General features: G+C 39.4%; 1 protein-coding gene across 1 annotated transcript in view; it reads right to left on the reverse strand.

Annotated features, from left to right (window-relative positions):
- Positions 1-5,678: 5,678 nt before the first annotated feature.
- Positions 5,679-18,979, reverse strand: part of LOC138883052 (uncharacterized) — a 32,758-nt gene continuing 19,457 nt past the window's right edge. Inside the window, exons 6-9 of the mRNA XM_070163711.1 lie at positions 6,359-6,453; positions 6,015-6,178; positions 5,837-5,916; positions 5,679-5,763 (exon numbers count right to left, since the gene is read on the reverse strand). Coding sequence (XP_070019812.1) covers positions 5,679-5,763; positions 5,837-5,916; positions 6,015-6,178; positions 6,359-6,453 — 424 coding nt within the window. The remainder of the gene's footprint in view (positions 5,764-5,836; positions 5,917-6,014; positions 6,179-6,358; positions 6,454-18,979) is intronic.

The following is an 18,979-nucleotide window of genomic DNA, read 5'->3' on the forward strand; positions in this document are numbered from 1 at the left end:
TTCTTCAGACCGGTTGGTTAAAATTTACATCAAAAAGATTGTTCGCCTGTGCAGTGTGCCAATTTCCATCATTTCAGATAGAGGCACGCAGTTTACATCACAGTTTTGGAGAGCCATGCAGCGAGAGTTGGGCACTCAGGTGGAGTTGAGACACTTAGTCTCTTTTGAGTAAGCTTAAGTTGGAAAAGTCAACCGGATGTTGACTTATGTGAAAAAAGTGCTTTAAGTGAAAATCGTAGATGCGGTGCAGAGTTGGGGTTTTAAGTGAAAACTGCAGATGCGGTGCGCTCAACCACAGAAGCAGTAGCGCAAAAGCGGATTTGGGTCGCAAGTACGAAAACCCTGGGCCAGAAAGTATATAAACCCTCCTTCGCGATTTTCGGCCTTTCTTCACCATTTTAAAATCGATTTTGGAGATTTTTGGGGGATTTTGGAGAAGGAATCAGAGGAAACTTCATTGAGATAAGATTTTTGATCATAAAACTCGTTCCTATGGTGTTATTTCATTGATTAGGCTTAACATTTATACAAATTTGTGAGTAAATATTGAAGAACTAGGGCTTGAGATTGGAGACCTTTGAGTAAGGGTTTGAGCGGTCATTTATGGTCGGATTTTGGTACTTTTGATATGGATGAACTCAGGGGAGGATAAGGAGTTTATTGATGTAATTTTTATCAGATTCCGAGACGTGGTCCCGGGGGTCAGGTTTTTGTTAATTTCGGGATTTGTGTTGTAATTTGATTACTTTCGAGTGGGCTTTGTTCCCTTAGCATATTTTGATTGTTATGTACTGATTTTGGTTAGATTTGTAGCGTTCGGAGGCCGATTCGAGAGACAAAGACATCGCGAGCTTGAGTTTGGACCGGATAGAGGTGAGTAATGATTGTAAATGTTGTCCTGAGGGTTTGAAACCCAGGATTTCACTTCGTTGTGCTACTTTGAGGTGACATACACGCTAGATGACTAGCGTGTGGTCGTGTACCGTTGTGGATCGTGACTTAGTCCGTCCTGTATGACTGTTAACTGCGTATTTGATTGAAAACGGTTTGCTATCATCATGTTTTGGGTTGAATGCCATATTTGGGCCTCGTGCTAACTATTTTGGACCCTTAGGGGATTTGTACTACTATTCCTCACTGTTTTGACTTCGTAATTGTACTCAGTCATGCTATATTCTACTATTTTTCACAACTCATCCATCTTTACTTATTTTTTATATTTTAAATGATATTGTGGGTTGAGCTCATGTTTTACTATTGCCCGAGTGGCTTACGAGATTCTAATTGAGTAAGGCCGAGGGCCTGTATTGTAAGGATACCTTTTGGATCGGGCTGCACGTCGCAACAGTGATATACTGATTCATGATCCGAGGGCCTGAGTTGTTACGCCACGAGGTGGCTTATTATAAGGCCGAGTGCATGTTTGATTATGCCACGAGATGGCTTGCTATTGTGCTTGGATCGTAAGGGGTCCCTATCGGAGTCTGTACATCCCCAGTGAGCGCGGGTACCCAGTGTGAGATGTGATATATCCCAAGGGGCTGATATTATTCTATGTTATTGCCTGAGGGGCTGATACGAGTGATTGTGAGAAAGCCCGAAGGGCTGATTCTATTGGTAGTTTGCCCGAGAGGTTTATTTTATGTGTCTAACTTTTCTCACTGCTTTTCATTCACTCGTTTAACTACTAAAAGTTGTTTATAGAGATTTTCACTGAACTAAGGTGTTTGTACAAGCTTTCACTGTTTTATTTCATTGTATTGGTTTTATACTGCCTCATTGTAGCATTTTGCTGTGTTTTACGTGTTTTCTTATCGCTCAACTGCCTTTACTTTTATTACTCACTGAGTTGGCGTACTCACATTACTCCCTGCACCCTGTGTGCAGATTCAGGAGCCTCGGGTCCTGCTGGCGAGGGCTGATTGCTTCCAACAGGCTGTTCGGAGTTCACTAGGTAGCTGCTCGGTGTTCACAGCCTAGTGCTTCTCCCTCTTATCTTACTTTCCTTTGTACTAGTTGTGAGAACCTAATTTTTGATAATATTTAATTTTTTATCACTTCTTCTATGTAAATATTTTAGGGGTTTTAACCTACAATTTTTAGCTTTGTTACACTTTTTATTATAGGGTAAAAATATAAAATTTAAAAGGTGAATTATTAATATTACTATTATGTTATTTTTATTTTTATTTTAAAATAAAAAACAATTCCGAAAAAATATTAATTTTTTTTTAATTTTCAGGAGTGATTTAAAAAATAAGAAAAAGGGAAGTATTGAATAAAAAAATAAAAGTAAAAGTTGGTGGAATTCTCTTTTAAAAAGTAAAAGAAAGTAGAAAATTAAAAAAATAAAAGTAAAGTTTTGTGGAAATTTTAAAAAAATAAAAAGTAAAAGAAAGTTGGAATTAAAAAACAAATATAAAGGTATCTGAAAATTAAAAAAATTTAAAGTAAAAGAAAGTAGCATTTTTAAAAGAAAAGCAAAAGAAAGTGGATTGTTTTTTTAAGAAAAGTTAAATAAGTGGAATTCTCTTTTAAAAAGTAAAAAAAGTGGGATTTTAAATAAGATAAAAGTAATTAAAATTGGAATTTAAAAAATAAAAGTAAAGAAAGGTGGGATTTCTTTTTATAAAAAAAATAAAAGCAATTTGTAAGTGAGATTTTTTTTAATTAAAAAATAAAAAAATAATAAATATTTTTTTAAAAAATCTGAAAAATCTCGAAAATTTTGCTATAAATAGAAGAGAAAATTTGAGAAAAAGGAAAAAAAAAAAAGAGGGGGAGGAGAGAAATTTAGGTTAAAAATTTTCATTAAAGTTTTCTTTCAATATTTCAGGCCTTGAATCTTGGGTTTGAAGAAAAGTTGATAGAGATTTTATTGTTGCTGCTATATTGACTTTACAACTTTCAGTTTTTATTAATTTGAATTCACTCTCTTGTAGGTATGTAATTCAAGCTCTTGAGTTAAAAAAATATCGGAGCATCTTTATTGAAGCAGAAGCAAATTGATTTGGTTCTTTTGATAAAGTTTCTTTCGTATTTAATCTGTTCGCATGAATGATGTTTTTTTTGATTGAGTGAAGTGAGATTTGCAAATGTTAACGTTATTTTAGTATGTTCATGACTCTGTCTCGTTTTTTTTCTTTTTATTTTTTATTTTTCTTGGCTCATGACTTGTAACTAGCAGGTATTATTTTGTTTACATTTAGATTTCAAGCTCATGTAGCACCATGTTCATATTTTGAAATTTAAAGAAGTATGTGAAGTTGAACAATTTGTCAACATTAAGATGTAAAAAAAATAGATTGCGTTAGTGGAAGGATCTTATCTTCAGTTTATGTTATTGGCTGCATATTTTCTTAAATTAACCATGTGAAGATTCAACTTCCTCTGCTTCAAAATGGTACTGTAGAAGTTATAGTGGTGATACTACAACTTTCTCTTTAGCATAGTGTTAAATAAATTAATTACTTTAAGTGTTCTTTGTTATAATCAAGTTTAAAATGCATTTTTGTATGTCCATGTTTGTTTTGTTCCTTCTGGTTTATCCGAATAGTTCTCAACATGGTTTTTGTTTTGTGCTCATATGGTCATTTAAGATTCATTATTTTGTTATAAAATTTTGTTAGTTTCTTTCTAGAATTTGAAAACGAAAGTCGGTCTTTTGAAGATGATATGAAGATGAACCTAAAGCTGGCACCTGTCTTTTGTTATTTTCACATAAATGCTAACTCCACCTTTCTGAATTGTAGTATGCTATAACAAAAGGCTCCAGTGATATACATGTAGCTAACCCATTTCTTTAGGCCTTTTGTACTTATCAATTTATACCACTCCATCCACAATAAAACATCAAAACTCATGGCCCTAATTTAATTAATTTTAAATCCTTAGAATTCGAGGCATGCCATTTAGCGAATTTTCTATGGCCCTCGCAAAGTTGAAAACTGCGTAGTTGCTTTAGGCGCGTAATTTGAAATTATCTTCCTAAACTCGGGTGTGCGTTTCATGTGACCCAAATCCAAATCTCAACAACGTTAAATAAAATGTGTTGTGGACCGCGAGTGCATTTATGTGACGTGGTTCAAGACATATTTTAAATGACATTGCAATCTTCCTAAAAATGAATAAGAGCGGTTAATAAGTTAAAACTGAACCATAGGCTAAAACATGTATTAAAATCAGATAATAGGCCAATTATAGTAGTTGCGCGACCGTGCTAGAACCACGGAACCCGGGAATGCCTAACACCTTCTCCCGGGTTAACAGAATTCCTTATCCAGATTTCTGTGTTCGCGGACTGTAAAACAGAGTCAATCTTTTCCTCGATTCGGGATTTGAACCGGTGACTTGGGACACCATAAATTATCCTAAGTGGCGACTCTGAATTTTTAATAATAAATGAATCCCGTTTCGATTGTCACTTTAAGTTGGAAAAAACTCCCTTATACCCTTTCCGGGGTGTAAGAAAAAAGGAGGTGTGACACTAGTTTTGTAATAGACTACATAGTCTCTTTCATACTCTTAGATAAATGTTTAGATGCATATGACTGGTGACACCCCAATGTCAGGCTGTGGTTGTTTTCGCACTTGTTCTATTTCACTTTATTTTGGAATTTATCACTTATTAATGACTTAATTATAAATTATATACCTGTTAATTGATATTGGGGGTTTGTGTCGGCTGGCCTTGTTTCACGATAGGCGTCATTACGACCAGGTCTGGTTTAGGGTCGTGACATTTTCGCTTCTGCGCTCCCAGGACCGCACTTGCGGTCCCGCACCTACGGAAAATCAATCGCAGGTGAGAAATCCAACTAAATAGGCTGGGACCGCATCTGGGAGCATTGGGTCGCACCTGCAAGTCTCTCCTGCGGTCCCCAGCCGCTCCTACACTTCTGCTTCTACAAACTTTCCACTGCACCTGCGATCCTAGCTGACAAGGTCCAAATCCCCATCTGCGGTTCCCTAGTCACTTTTGCGGCTCCTCACCTGCGGCCCAAAATGCACAGGTGCGGTTCCACTAGATACAACAGCATCAGCCTTTTTCCTAAGTCTCAAACCAATCCGTTAAGTACCCGAAACTCACCCGAGACCTCAACCAAACATACCAACCAATCCTAAAATACCATACTAACTTAGTCGATCCCTCAAATCACATCAAACAACGCGAAAATCACGAATCACCCTCCAATCCAAACTTTAAGAACTTGAAACTTCAAAATTCTATAACCGATGCCGAAACCAACCAAACCACGTCCGAATGACCCCAAATTTTTCACACAAGTCATGATTAACCCTACATACCTACTCCAACTTCCAGAATCAGATTCTGACCCCGATATAAAAAATTCCACTATCGGTTCAAAACTCCAAAAATTCAACTTTCGCTATTTCAAGCCTAAATGAACTACGGACCTAAAAAACACAATCCGGACACGCCCCTAAGCCCAAAATCATCCAACAGAGCTAATGGAATCGACAAAACTCCATTTCGGAGCCATCTTCACACTGTTCCTACTACGGTCCAAATTCTAAGACCTAAGCTCTCATTTAGGACCTAAGCTCTCATTTAGTGACTAAGTATCTCAAAACACTATGAAACTCAAAACGAATCATCCCGTCAAATCACAATAGCAGAAAAATACACGGGGGAAGTAGTTAGTAGGAGCGGGGCATTAATTCTCAAAATAATTGGTTGGGTCGTTACTTCCTCTCCCTCTTAAAACATTCATTCGTCCTCGAACAAGCATAGAGACATACCTGAAATGGTAAAAAAATGAGGATAAAGGCTGCACATATCCTGCTCGGTCTCCCAAGCCGGCAACCGACTGACCTCGCCACTGAACCTTTACTGATGCAATGCTCTTTGACATCAGCTTTCAAACTTGCCTGTCCAATATAACCATTGGCTCCCTAATATAAAATAGATCCTTGTCCAAATGGACTGAGCTGAAATCCAACATGTAAGACATATCACCGTGATACCTCCGAAACATCGAAACATGAAATACCGGATGAACTCCTTCTAGGCTGGGAGGTAAGGCAAGCTCATAAGCAACCTCCCCAACACGCCGCAACACCTTAAAGGGACCAAGAAACCTTGGGCTCAAATTGCCCCTCTTTCCGAATCTCATAACGCCCTTCATAGGCGAAACGCGAAGCAAGACACGCTCTCCTACAATAAATGAAACATCGCAAACATTCAGGTCTGAATAACTCTTTTGTCTAGACTGGGCTGTGCGAAGTCTATCCTGAATCACCTTAACCTTCTCCAAAGCATCCTGAACCAAGTCTGTGCCCAATAACCTAGTCTCACCCGGCTCGAACCAACCCACTGGGGACCGACACCGCCTACCATATAGAGCCTTATACGGTGGCATCTTAATGCTGGACTGATAACTGTTATTAAACGCCAACTTCGCAAGTGGAAAGAACTGATCCCAAGAACCTCTAAACTCCATCACACACACACAGAGCATATCTTCAAGAATCTAAATAGTGCGCTCGGACTGTCCGTCCGTCTGGGGGTGAAATGTTGTGCTCAACTACACCCGAGTACCCAACTCATGTTGTACGACTCTCCAGAACTGTGATGTAAACTGCGTGCCCTGGTCAGAGATGATAGATACCGGCACACCATGAAGTCTGACAATCTCACGGATATAAACTCGAGCCAAATGCTTGGAAGAATAGGTAGTCATCACAGGAAGGAAGTGAGCCGACTTGGTCAGCCTATCTATAATCACCCAAACTTCATCAAACTTCCACTAAGTCCGTGGGAGTCCAACAATAAAGTCCATAGTGATCCGCTCCCATTTCCACTTTGGAATCTCTAACTTCTGAAGCAATCCACCCGATCGCTAATGCTCATACTTCACCTGTTCGCAATTTAAACACCAAGCAACATACTCTACTATGTCCTTCTTCATTCTACGCCCCAGTAATGCTATCTTAAGTCTTGATACATCTTCGTGACACCCGCATGAATAGAGTACCGTGAGCTGTGAGCCTCCTAAAGAATCAACTCACGTAAGCCATCTACAATAAGCACACATAGCCTGACTTGCATCCTTAACGCACTATCATCCCTAATAGTAACCTCCTTATCATCACCGTGTTGAACTGTGTCCTTAAGGACAAATAGATGGGGGTCATCATACTAACGCTCCTTGATACGATCATAAAGAGAAGACCGAGAGACCACACAAGCCAATACTCAACTAGGCTCAGAAATATTCAATCTCACAAACTGGCTGGCTAAGGCCGGAACATCCAACGCTATGGGCCTCTCTATTGTAGGTAGATAAGCCAAACTCCTCAAATTCTCTGCCCGGTGACTCAAAGCATCGACCACCACATTGGCTTTCCGTGGGTGGTACAAAATAGTGATACCATAATCCTTAAGCAGCTCCAACTACCTCCTCTAATGCAAATTAAGATCCTTCTACTTGAACAGATGCTCCAAACTCCGGTGATCAGCATAGATATCACAAGGGACACCGTACAAATAATGCCTACAAATCTTCACGGCATGACAATAGCAGCTAACTCCAGGTCAGAGACAAGATAGTTCTTTTCATGCACCTTCACATGTCTGGATTTGCAGGCAATAACCCTACGGTCCTGCATCAACACCGCGCCGAGGCCAACTCGCGACGCATCATAATAGACTATATAAGACCCCGAACCTGTAGGCAATATCAATATTGGGGCTATAGTTAAAGTTGTCTTGAGCTTTTGAAAGCTCTCCTCACACTCTTCCATCCATATGAACGGAGCACCCTTCTAGGTCATCCTGGTCATAGGTGTTGTAATAGATGAGAATCCCTCAACAAATCGACAGTAATAACCCGCCAAACCAAGAAAACTCTGGATCTCTATAGCTGAGGATGGTCTAGGCCAACTCTACACTGCCTCCACCTTCTTTGGATCCACCTTGATCCCTTCACTCGACACTACGTGACCCAAGAATGCCACGGAATCCAACCAGAACTCACACTTTGAGAACTTTGCATATAATTTCTTTTCTCTCTAGGTTTGATGCACTATCCTCAGGTGCTGCTCATAATCTTCCCGACTCCGGGAGTACACTAGAATATCATCAATAAAGATAATGACGAACGAGTCAAGATATGGATATATTGTGCATTAAATGCATAAATCCCACTGGGGCTTTGGTCAGCCAAATGACATATCAAGGAACTCGTAATGACCATACCGAGTCCTAAAAGCAGTCTTCGGGATATTTGGCTCCCGAATCTTTAACTGATGATAACCTGAACGTAAATCAATCTTGGAAAACACTCGGGCACCCTGTAACTAATCAAATAGGTCATCAATACGAGGCAAAGGATATCGGTTCTTCACTATAACTTTGTTCAACTGACGATAATCAATGCACATATGCATAGAACCATCCTTTTTCTTCACAAACTAGATGAGAGCACCCCAAGGTGACACACTGAGCCGAATAACCCTTATCAAAAAATTCCTGTAACTGTTCTTTCAACTCCTTCAACTCAGGAGGATCCATACGATAAGGAGGAATAGATATGGGCTTGTGAGCACCTAATTTTTGATAATATTTAATTTTTTATCACTTCTTCTATGTAAATATTTTAGGGGTTTTAACCTACAATTTTTAATTTTGTTACAATTTTTATTATAGGGTAAAAATACAAAATTTAAAAGGTGAATTATTACTATTAATATTATTTTATTTTTATTTTTATTTTAAAATAATAAAAAAATTCCGAAAACATATTATTTTTGTTTTAATTTTCAGGAGTGATTTAAAAAATAAGAAAAAGGGAAGTATTGAATAAAAAAAAATTAAAAGTAGGTGAAATTCTCTTTTAAAAAGTAAAAGAAAGTAGAAAATATAAAACAATAAAAGTAAAATTTTGTGGAAATTTTAAAAAAATAAAAAGTAAAAGAAAGTTGGAATTAAAAAACAAATATAAAGGTATCTGAAAATTGAAAAAATTTAAAGTAAAAGAAAGTAGCATTTTTAAAAGAAAAGCAAAAGAAAGTGGATTGTTTTTTTAAGAAAGTTAAATAAGTGGAATTCTCTTTTAAAAAGTAAAAAAAGTGGGATTTTAATTAAGATAAATGTAATTAAAGTTGAAATTTAAAAAATAAAAATAAAGAAAGATGGGATTTCTTTTTATAAAAAAATTAAAGCAATTTGTAAGTGGGATTTCTTTTAATTAAAAAATAATAAAATATTTTTTAAAACAAAATCTGAAAAATCTCGAAAATTTTGCTATAAATAGAAGAGAAAATTTGAGAAGAAGGAAGAAAAAAAAAAGAAGAGAGGGGGAGGAGAGAAATTTAGGTTAGAAAATTTTCATTAAATTTTTCTTTCAATATTTCGGGCCTTGAATCTTGGGTTTGAAGAAGAGTTGATAGAGATTTTGTTGTTGCTGCTGTATTGACTCTACAACTTTCAGATTTTATTCATTTGAATTCACTCTCTTGTAGGTATGTAATTCAAGCTCTTGAGTTAAAAAATGTCGGAGCATCTTTATTGAAGCAGAAACAAATTGATTTGGTTCTTTTGATAAAGTTTCTTTCGTATTTAATCTGTTCGCATGAATGATGTTTATTTGATTGAGTGAATTGAGATTTGCAAATGTTAACGTTGTTTTAGTATGTTCATGACTCTGTCTTATTTTTTTTTCTTTTTATTTTTATTTTTCTTGGCTCATGACTTGTAACCAGCAGGTATTGTTTTGTTTACATTTAGATTTCAAGCTCATATAACACCATGTTCATATTTTGAAATTTAAAGAAGTATGTGAAGTTGAACAATTTGTCAACATTAAGATGTAAAAAGAAATAGATTGCGTTAGTGGAAGGATCTTATCTTCAGTTTATGTTATTGGCTGCATATTTTCTTAAATTAACCATGCGAAGATTCAACTTCCTCTGCTTCAAAATGGTACTGTAGAAGTTATAGTGGTGATACTACATCTTTGTCTTTAGCATAGTGTTAAATAAATTAAATTACTTTAAGTGTTCTTTGTTATAATCAAGTTTAAAATGCATTTTTGTATGTCCATGTTTGTTTTGTTCCTTCTGGTTCATCCGAATAGTTCTCAACATGGTTTTTTTGTGCTTATATGGTCATTTAAGATTCATTATTTTGTTATAAAATTTTGTTAGTTTCTTTCTAGAATTTGAAAACGAAAGTCGGTCTTTTGAAGATGATATGGAGATAAACCCAAAGTTGGCACCTGTCTTTTGTTATTTTCACATAAATGCCAACTCCACCTTTCTAAATTGTAGTATGCTATAACAAAAGGCTCCAGTGATATACATGCAGCTAACCTATTTTTTAGGCCTTTTGTACTTATCAATTTATACCACTCCATCCACAATAAAACATCAAAACTCATGGCCCTCATTTAATTAATTTTAAATCCTTAGAATTCGAAGCATGCCATTTAGCGAATTTTCTATGGCCCTCGCAAAGTTGAAAAATGCGTAGTTGCTTTAGGCGCGTAATTTGAAATTACCTTCCTAAACTCGGGTGTGCATTTCATGTGACCCAAATCCAAATCCCAACAACGTTAAATAAAATGTGTCGTGGACCGCGGGTGCATTTATGTGACGTGGTTCAAGACATATTTTAAATGACGTTGCAATCTTCCTAAAAATGAATAAGAGCGGTTAATAAGTTAAAATTTAACCATAGGCTAAAACATGTATTAAAATCAGATAATAGGCCAATTATAACAGTTGAGCGACCGTGCTAGAACCACGGAACCCGGGAATGCCTAACACCTTCTCCTAGGTTAACAGAATTTCTTACCCAGATTTCTGTGTTCCCGGACTGTAAAACAGAGTCAATCTTTTCCTCGATTCGGGATTTGAACCGGTGACTTGGGACACCATAAATTATACCAAGTGGTGACTCTGAATTTTTAATAATAAATGAATCCCGTTTCGATTGTCACTTTAATATGAAAAAAACTCCCTTATACCCTTTCCGGGGTGTAGGAAAAAAGGAGGTGTGACAGGGCTAAGTGTGTGGCAACAAATCAATGCCAAAATTAATATCTCTATCGGGCAACAAGCTCGAAAGATCAACTGGAAACACATAAGGGAAATCCCTTACTACTGGGACTAAATCAACTGTAGGGGTATCAATACTGACATCTTTCACATAAGATAGATACGCATCACACCCCTTCTCAATCATTCGCTGAGCTTTAAGAAAGGAAGTAACTCTACTGAGAGTGTAATCTAAAGTACCCCTCCACTCTAATCGCGGTAAACCTAGAATAGCAAGTTTCACGGTCTTGGCATGATAATCAAGAAAAGCATAATGGGGCGACAACCAGTCCATGCCCAAGATAACATTAAAATCTACCATGCTGAGCAATAATAAATCGGCTCTAGTCTTAAAACTACTAAGAGTGATCAAACACGACCGATACACGCGGTCCAAAACAAGAGAATCTCCCACAGAAGTAGACACATAAATATAAGAACTCAAAGAATCCCGAGATATGCCCAAATGCGGGGTAAAATAAGATGACATATAAGAATAAGTGGAGCCTGGATCGAATAGAACTGATGCATCTCTATGACAGACGGGAACAATACCTATAATGACAGAATCGAAAGCAACAACCTCTGTATGGGTAGGAAGGGCATAGTATCTAGCCTGGCCTCCCCCTCTAGGGCAACATCTACCTCCTCGACCTCCACCTCTAGCTAGCTGAGCAGGTGGGGTGGCAGCTGGTGTTGTGACAATAGCCTAGGAACCTTATGGAGCGCGTTGTGGCTGAGAAGTCTGTGGAGGTGCACCCCTCCTAAGCCTAGGGCAATCCCTCACCATATGGAGAGTGTCGCCACACTCAAAACAAGCTTTGGGAGGGCGTGGCGACTGTGACTGGCTTGGGCCAGGTCTGCTGGACTGACCATTGAAAGCACCTCGTGTAGGAGGCACACTAGATATTGGAGGTGCATAATAAGGCTTCTAAGGTCTAGCAGGAGTTGGAATACCACTGGTTGCTGGAAGAGCTGAATGAATGTGGCAACTCACATAACCCTACCATGATGAACTGCAGCTAGGGTACGGGCACCAGAATAATGGCCCGACTCTCGAGATCTCTTTGCCTCTCTCTCCTCTCTATCTCGAGCAAGCATGCCCTCTACTCTTCTAGTAATATTCACCACCTGCTGATAGGCGATATCCATCGCTAACTCCCGGGCCATACTAGACCTGATGCTGGAAATGAGCCCCTCAATAAACTTGTGAACTCTCTCTCAAACTGTAGAAACCAAGGCCGATGCATGTCTAGCCAAGTCACTGAAACGGACAACATAGTCTAAAACAATCATAGTACCCTGGCGCAAATGCTCAAACTCCGCGTGCCATACGTCCTTGAGGCTCTGAGGGATACACTCCCTCAAAAACATATCCAAGAATTGAGCCCATGTAAGGGAGGCTGCCTCAACCGGACTGTCCGACTCAAAAGTATGCCACCACTAATAGGTTGCCCCCGAAGCTGGAAGGCAATGAAAGAAACCCCACTCGACTCTGCTATGACCATAGTACAAAGGATACGGTGGAACTCCTCCAGAAATCCATGAGCATCCTCTGATGCTAGACCACTAAATGTAGGAGGGACATACTTCTTGTACCTCTCAAGCCTCCGGTGCTCCTCCTCTGAAACTGCTGCCCTACCCTCGGGCTGAGCTAGGGCTACAGGTGGTACCGGTATAGCCTCTAGGATCTGATCGACCTAAACCCGCTGCTCTATAGTACGAGCGGTAGGAATCTGTGCTCCTCCCTCGACATGAGATATGGATGCAGCAAGGGGAATCAAACCTGCTTGAGCTAGAGTGTTGTACATGCTCATGAACTATGCAAGAGTCTCTTGGAGAGCTGGAGTAGTAGTTGTAGGCGTATTAGGTGCTTGGGCTCCGGCCGAAGCTACTGGTGGCTCCTCTGTAGCAGCTCGCCCGGGTGCTCAAGCTGCACCACGTGCACGTCCTCAGCCTCTACCCCAGCCCTAGCCTCGAGCGGCCCTAACCTCTCCGGTAGAACGTGTCCTCACCATCTGTGAGAGAATACAAGATAGAAGTTTAGAATTTCGAAGTCAATAATCTTCCATGACAAGGAGTCAAATAAAGTGGAATTTTTCTAACAGTTCTATAGCCTCCCGAAGATAAGTACAGACGTCTCCGTACTCGATCCATGAGACTTTAATAAACCGACTTGTGACCCATAACTCCTACGAACTTAAAACTATAATACCAACTTATGACACCCTAGTTCTCCCTCCATGAACCGTCGTGATGACACCTATTCTCTATGACTAGGTAAGCCTAACACTTTGCGGAATTTAGACGAAAACATGAAAAACTAATAATTTAACAAGTAACTTTAATTAAGAAATTTAGATACCGCTTGGCATATACAATAATCACTTTCGAACTGAACGAAAATGCTCCTAAAACCCGGAATATCATGAGTCACAAGCTACATAAGTAAATAGTTCTTCTAAACTCCAGAAACTATCAACGAAGAAAAATACATGAAAGTCTTTAACTTAAGGAAGAGTAGATAGGGACTCCTAGGTCTACGGAAGTGGCAGATATATCTCGAAGTCTCTACAGTCGTCTCGCCTCATAGGAAATGTGGCTGGTAAGAAGTACCAGGATCTGCACACGAAAAACATGTGCAGAAAAGGGCATGAGTACACCACAGAGGTACCTAGTAAGTGTCAAGCCTAACCTCGGTCGAGTAGTGACGAGATCAGGTTAGGGCCCTACTGGTATATATGCAAAATAAAATAATACAGTATGAAATAATGTAGTAAAGATAAATACTAACATTTAACGAGAATGAAATCACAGAAAAACAACAACTTAGTACACAGAGATAGCAACAGGGGATCTCTCGGGATACCGTCTCGTAGTCCCAAACGTAAATGTGCAGGGGATCTTTCGGGATACCGTCCCGTAGTCCCAAACATAAATGGATAAGGGGATCTCTTGGAATACCATTCCGTAGTCCCAAAGTAAATATCCAGTATAGAGGGATCTCCCGGGATATCGTCCCATAGTCCCAAATATAAACGTGCAGGGGGATCTCTCGGAATACCGTTTCGTAGTCCAATTTAAATATGCAACTCAATCAACATAAACAACAATTTCAACGAGGAATTCTACAGTTTAGACTAAGTTCATCTCAAGTAAAGACAAATACTTTTTCACTAAACACATTGCATAGAGTTCAGATAGGCAGTTAAGGCAATTAAGACAGTTAAGGCATGTAGGCATGCTTTCCTAAGATAAACAGGATAGTTATATATATTAGTATTGCTCAATTAAAGGAAGACAAATATTTGCTTATTGAAAATGGGGGTTTTGAACAAAATAGCCCATGTACGCACTCGCCACCTCACGTACACAGTGCTCATATATCAAACACTACCAAATCCTAAGGGGAGTCCCCCACACAAGGTGAGGCAAGCCACTTACCTCGAACCAAGCCCAAATCAATCTGAAATCATGCTCTTGTCACGAGTATCCAACTCTGAGTGGCCCAAATCTAATCAAATCGATTACGTAACGTAAATATAGCTACAAACAACTAATTTAGCTAATGACATCAAAGCTAAGATGAGAAAATAGAAAAACGCCCAAAAATCCTCCCCGAATCCACGTCTCGGAATCGGGTAAAAGTCATAAATTATGAACACCCATTCCCTCACGAGATCACTCGTACAAAAATCATCTAAATCCGATGCCTAAATCCCACTCAAATCTCAGATTTTTGGTTGGGGAATGTTTCCCCCAATTTCCTAATTTCCTCACTCAATCCTCTAATTAGATGAAGAATACAACAATAGATTATAGTAATATGATCAAAATCGAGTTAGGATTAGTTACCGTATAGCTTTCCTTCGAAATCCATCGAAAAATCGCCTTCCACCGAGCTCCAAATCAAAATTTTGTGATATGAATTTCAAACCCTCGAGATCTCCTTTTCTGCCTAGCGATTTTTGCTTCTGTGCTCCCAGGACCGCACCTGCGGAAAAACAACCGCAAGTTCTAAATCGACTTAAATATGCTGGGACCGCATCTGCGAGCACTAGGTCACACCTGGGAGTCGCCAGCTGCTCCTGCACTTTCGCTTCCGCGGACTTTCCACCGCACCTGCGATCCCAGCTGACAAGGTCCAAATCTGCATCTGTGGTTCCCTAGCTGTTTCTGCGGTTCCCTAGTCGCTTATGCGGCTCTGCACCTGCGACCCAAAATTAGCAGGTGCAGTTACCCCAGATACAACAGCATCAACATTTTTCTTAAGTCTCAAACCAATCCGTTAGGCACTCGAAATTCACCCGAGGCCCCCGGGACCTCAACCAAACATACCAAACAATCCGAAAACACCATACAAACTTAGTCGAGCCCTCAAATCATATCAAACAATGCTAAAATCATGAATCACCCTCCAATCCAAACTTTAAGAACTTGAAACTTCAAAATTCTACAACCGATGCCGAAACCAACCAAACCACGTCCAAATGACCCCAAAATTTGCACACTCGTCATGATTAACAATACAGACCTATTCTAACTTTTGGAATCAGTATCCCACCCCGATATAAAAAATTCCACTATCAGCCCAGAACTCCAAAAATTCAACTTTCATCATTTCAAGCCTAAATGAGCTACGGACCTCAAAACACAATCCGGACACGCCCCTAAGCCCAAAATCACCCAACGGAGCTAACAGAATCGACGAAACTTCATTTTGGAGCTTTCACATTATTCCGATTACGGTCCAAATTCTAAGATTTAAGCTCTCATTTAGGGACTAAGTATCCCAAAAACACTCTGAAACTTAAAAAGAATAATCCGGGCAAATCACAATAGCAGAAATAGATATAGAGGAAGCAGTTAATAGGGGATCGAGGCGTTAATTCTCAAAATTACTGGTCGGGTCATTACAAAAGTCTACATTATTGAAAGAAAGTTTGGACACATCGAACCAATTTCAACTTTCAGGAATCAAAATGTCACGATCCCGGTTCGCCCTCCATGAACCATCATGACGATACATAGTCTATACGACTAGGTAAGCCTAACAATGCGGAAAATAAACAAAATTACGGAAGAAATAATTAAAAACCGAAATAGTAAAATAAGACAGTGTTTAGGGTGCCGCTCGACACATACAATAATAACTCTCGAAACTAACAACATTTCCCAAAACCTGGAATCTCATGAAACACAAGCTTTTGAATGTCTATAGTGTCTAACTCCAGAATATCTAACAAAGAAAAGAAATACATAAGGGCTAATACTTAAAATGAAAGTAGAAAGGGACTTTTCGGTCTACGGACGCGACAAATATACCTCGGAGTCTCTACAAGCACCTCGTCTCAAGCATGATAAGTCTGAGTGGAAGTATCTGGATCTGCACATGAAAAACATGCGCAGAAAGGGCATACGTACACAACAACGGTACTCAGTAAGTGCCAAACCTAACCTCGGTCGGGTAGTGACGAGGAAGGTTAGGGCCCTACTGAGGTTAAATAAAATTTAAGGTTCAACAGTGTAGAATAAAACAATATAAGTAAGTACAACAGTAAAAGTAACACATGATATAAAGGACAACAACAACTACTACAGAGGCAAAGTAAACACAGAAAGAAATACAGCTCAGCATAAAGATAACAACAGGGGATCTCCCAGGATACCGTCCTATAGTCCCAAATATAAATATCAAGTGGATCTCCCGGGATACCGTCACGTAGTCCAACTCATAATGCGAGGGGATCTCCCGGAATACCGATCCGTAGTCCCAAATGTAAATACTCAGTACAGGGGGAATCTACCGGGTGCAGTCCTATAGTTCTAATGTAAATGTGCAGGGGGATCTCCCGGAATACCGTTCCGTAGTCCCAAAGTAAACATACAGGGGGATTTCCCGGGATACCGTCCCGTAGTCCCAACGTAAACACACAACAACAACAAGAAGAGTACATAGTTCAATTCAAGTTCCATACTAAGGTAAAACATGTATTTCTAACCTAGTATGCTGCACGTAATCCAAATAAGGCAGTTTGAGCAAGTAAGACAATTAAGTCAATTAGACATGCTTTCCTAAGCTAATAATAGGCTTAAATTACTAGTATAAACAGGAAAAGAAACATACTAGTAATTACTTAATGAAAACCGAATTTTCAATAATTAGCACAAGTATGCACTCGTCACCTCACGTACAAGACATTTCAATTATCAATAATACCAAATCCTAAGGGGAGTTTCCCCCACACAAGGTTAGGCAAACCTCTTACCTCTTACCGGCTTAAAAATCAACCCGAAACCACGTTCTTGCCACGAGTACTCGACTCCAAATGGCCCAAATCTATTCAATTCAATTGCATAATGTAAATAACACTTCAAATAACTGATTCTACAAATAAATTCTAAGCTAATACTCGAAATTAGGTAAAATGACCAAAGCGCCCCTTGGGCCCATGCCTCGGAATTGGGTAAAATTTATATTTTCAGAATCCTCGTACTCTCACAAGTCTATACATATCAAGAACACTGAAATCAGAGTTCAATTGATCTCTCAAATACCCATTTTAAGGTCTCTTAATCTCAAGCCCTAATTACCCATTCTGCGTTGATTTTTCCCTAATTTTTCACCACTAATTAGACCTTTAATCACATATAAACGAGTTATAAAGTCAAGAATATTACCTTCAAGTGATTCCCCTTTGGTTTCCTCGAAACTCTCCCTCAAAAGCTTCAACCCCGTTCAAAAATGGTGAAAAAGGGAAGAAGGGTCGCGGATGGGCTATTTAAATACTGCCTAGGCATTCCCTTCTTCGCGAACGCGGGCACTACCTCGCGTTCGCGAAGCACAAAAAAACCTACCAATTCAACTCCTCTTTCGCAAACGCGAACACCTCCCCACGAACGCGATGATCAAACTCTCCAAGCCTTCGCGAACACGACTCCACCTACGTGAACGCGAAGCACGAAGCTCCTGGGATCCCAGCTGCCCCAAATACTCTACGCGAACGCGGAACCTGACTAGCGTTCGCAATGCACACTATGTCGTACCCTTCACGAACACGGGAGCAACGTCACGAACGTGATGGGCAAATTCTCTACAACACATAACTGAAGAAATCTGCAACTTTCAAAACAAGAATTTGGTCCGTTTAACCACCCGAAACTCACCCGAGGCCGTCGGGACCTCAACCAAACATGGAAACATATCCCATAACATCATTCAAACTTGTTCTAACCTTCAGATCACTCAAAATAACATCAAAATACCAATTTTACATCGGATTAAGCATAAGAATTCCAAAAACTCTCAAATTACGCTTTCGATAAAAGTTTATCACACCTCGTCTGAATGACCTACAATTTTGCACACACATCACATTCAACACTACAGAGCTACTCCAACTTCAGAAATTCTATTACGACCCTGATATCAAAATCTCACTATCGAATCGAAAACTTTAAAAAATTTAACTTTCGGCATTTCAAACCCAAATTATCTACGGACCTCCAAAACACAATCCAAACACGCCCCTAAGCCCGAAATTATCCAACGGAGCTAACGGAACCAACAGAATTCCATTCCGAGGCCGTCTTCATACTGCTCCGACTACGGTCCAATTTCTAAAACTTAAACTCTCATTTAGGAACTAAGTGTCCCAAAACTCTCCGAAACTCAAAACCAAACATCCCGGCAATTCAAAATAGCAGAAACAAACACGGGGAAAGTAGTTAATAGGGGTTCGGGCCGTTAATTACTAAAACTACCGGCCGGGTCGTTATATGCTCCCACATTTAAACATACGTTCGTCCTCGAACGAGCATACAGACATACCTAAAGTAGTGAAAAGATGAGGGTAACGGCTGCGCATATCCTACTCGGTCTCCTAAGTCGCCTCATCGACCGGCTGACCCCGCCACT

This window comes from Nicotiana sylvestris, chromosome 12 (assembly GCF_000393655.2).
Source record: "Nicotiana sylvestris chromosome 12, ASM39365v2, whole genome shotgun sequence".
Taxonomy (NCBI): domain Eukaryota; kingdom Viridiplantae; phylum Streptophyta; class Magnoliopsida; order Solanales; family Solanaceae; genus Nicotiana; species Nicotiana sylvestris.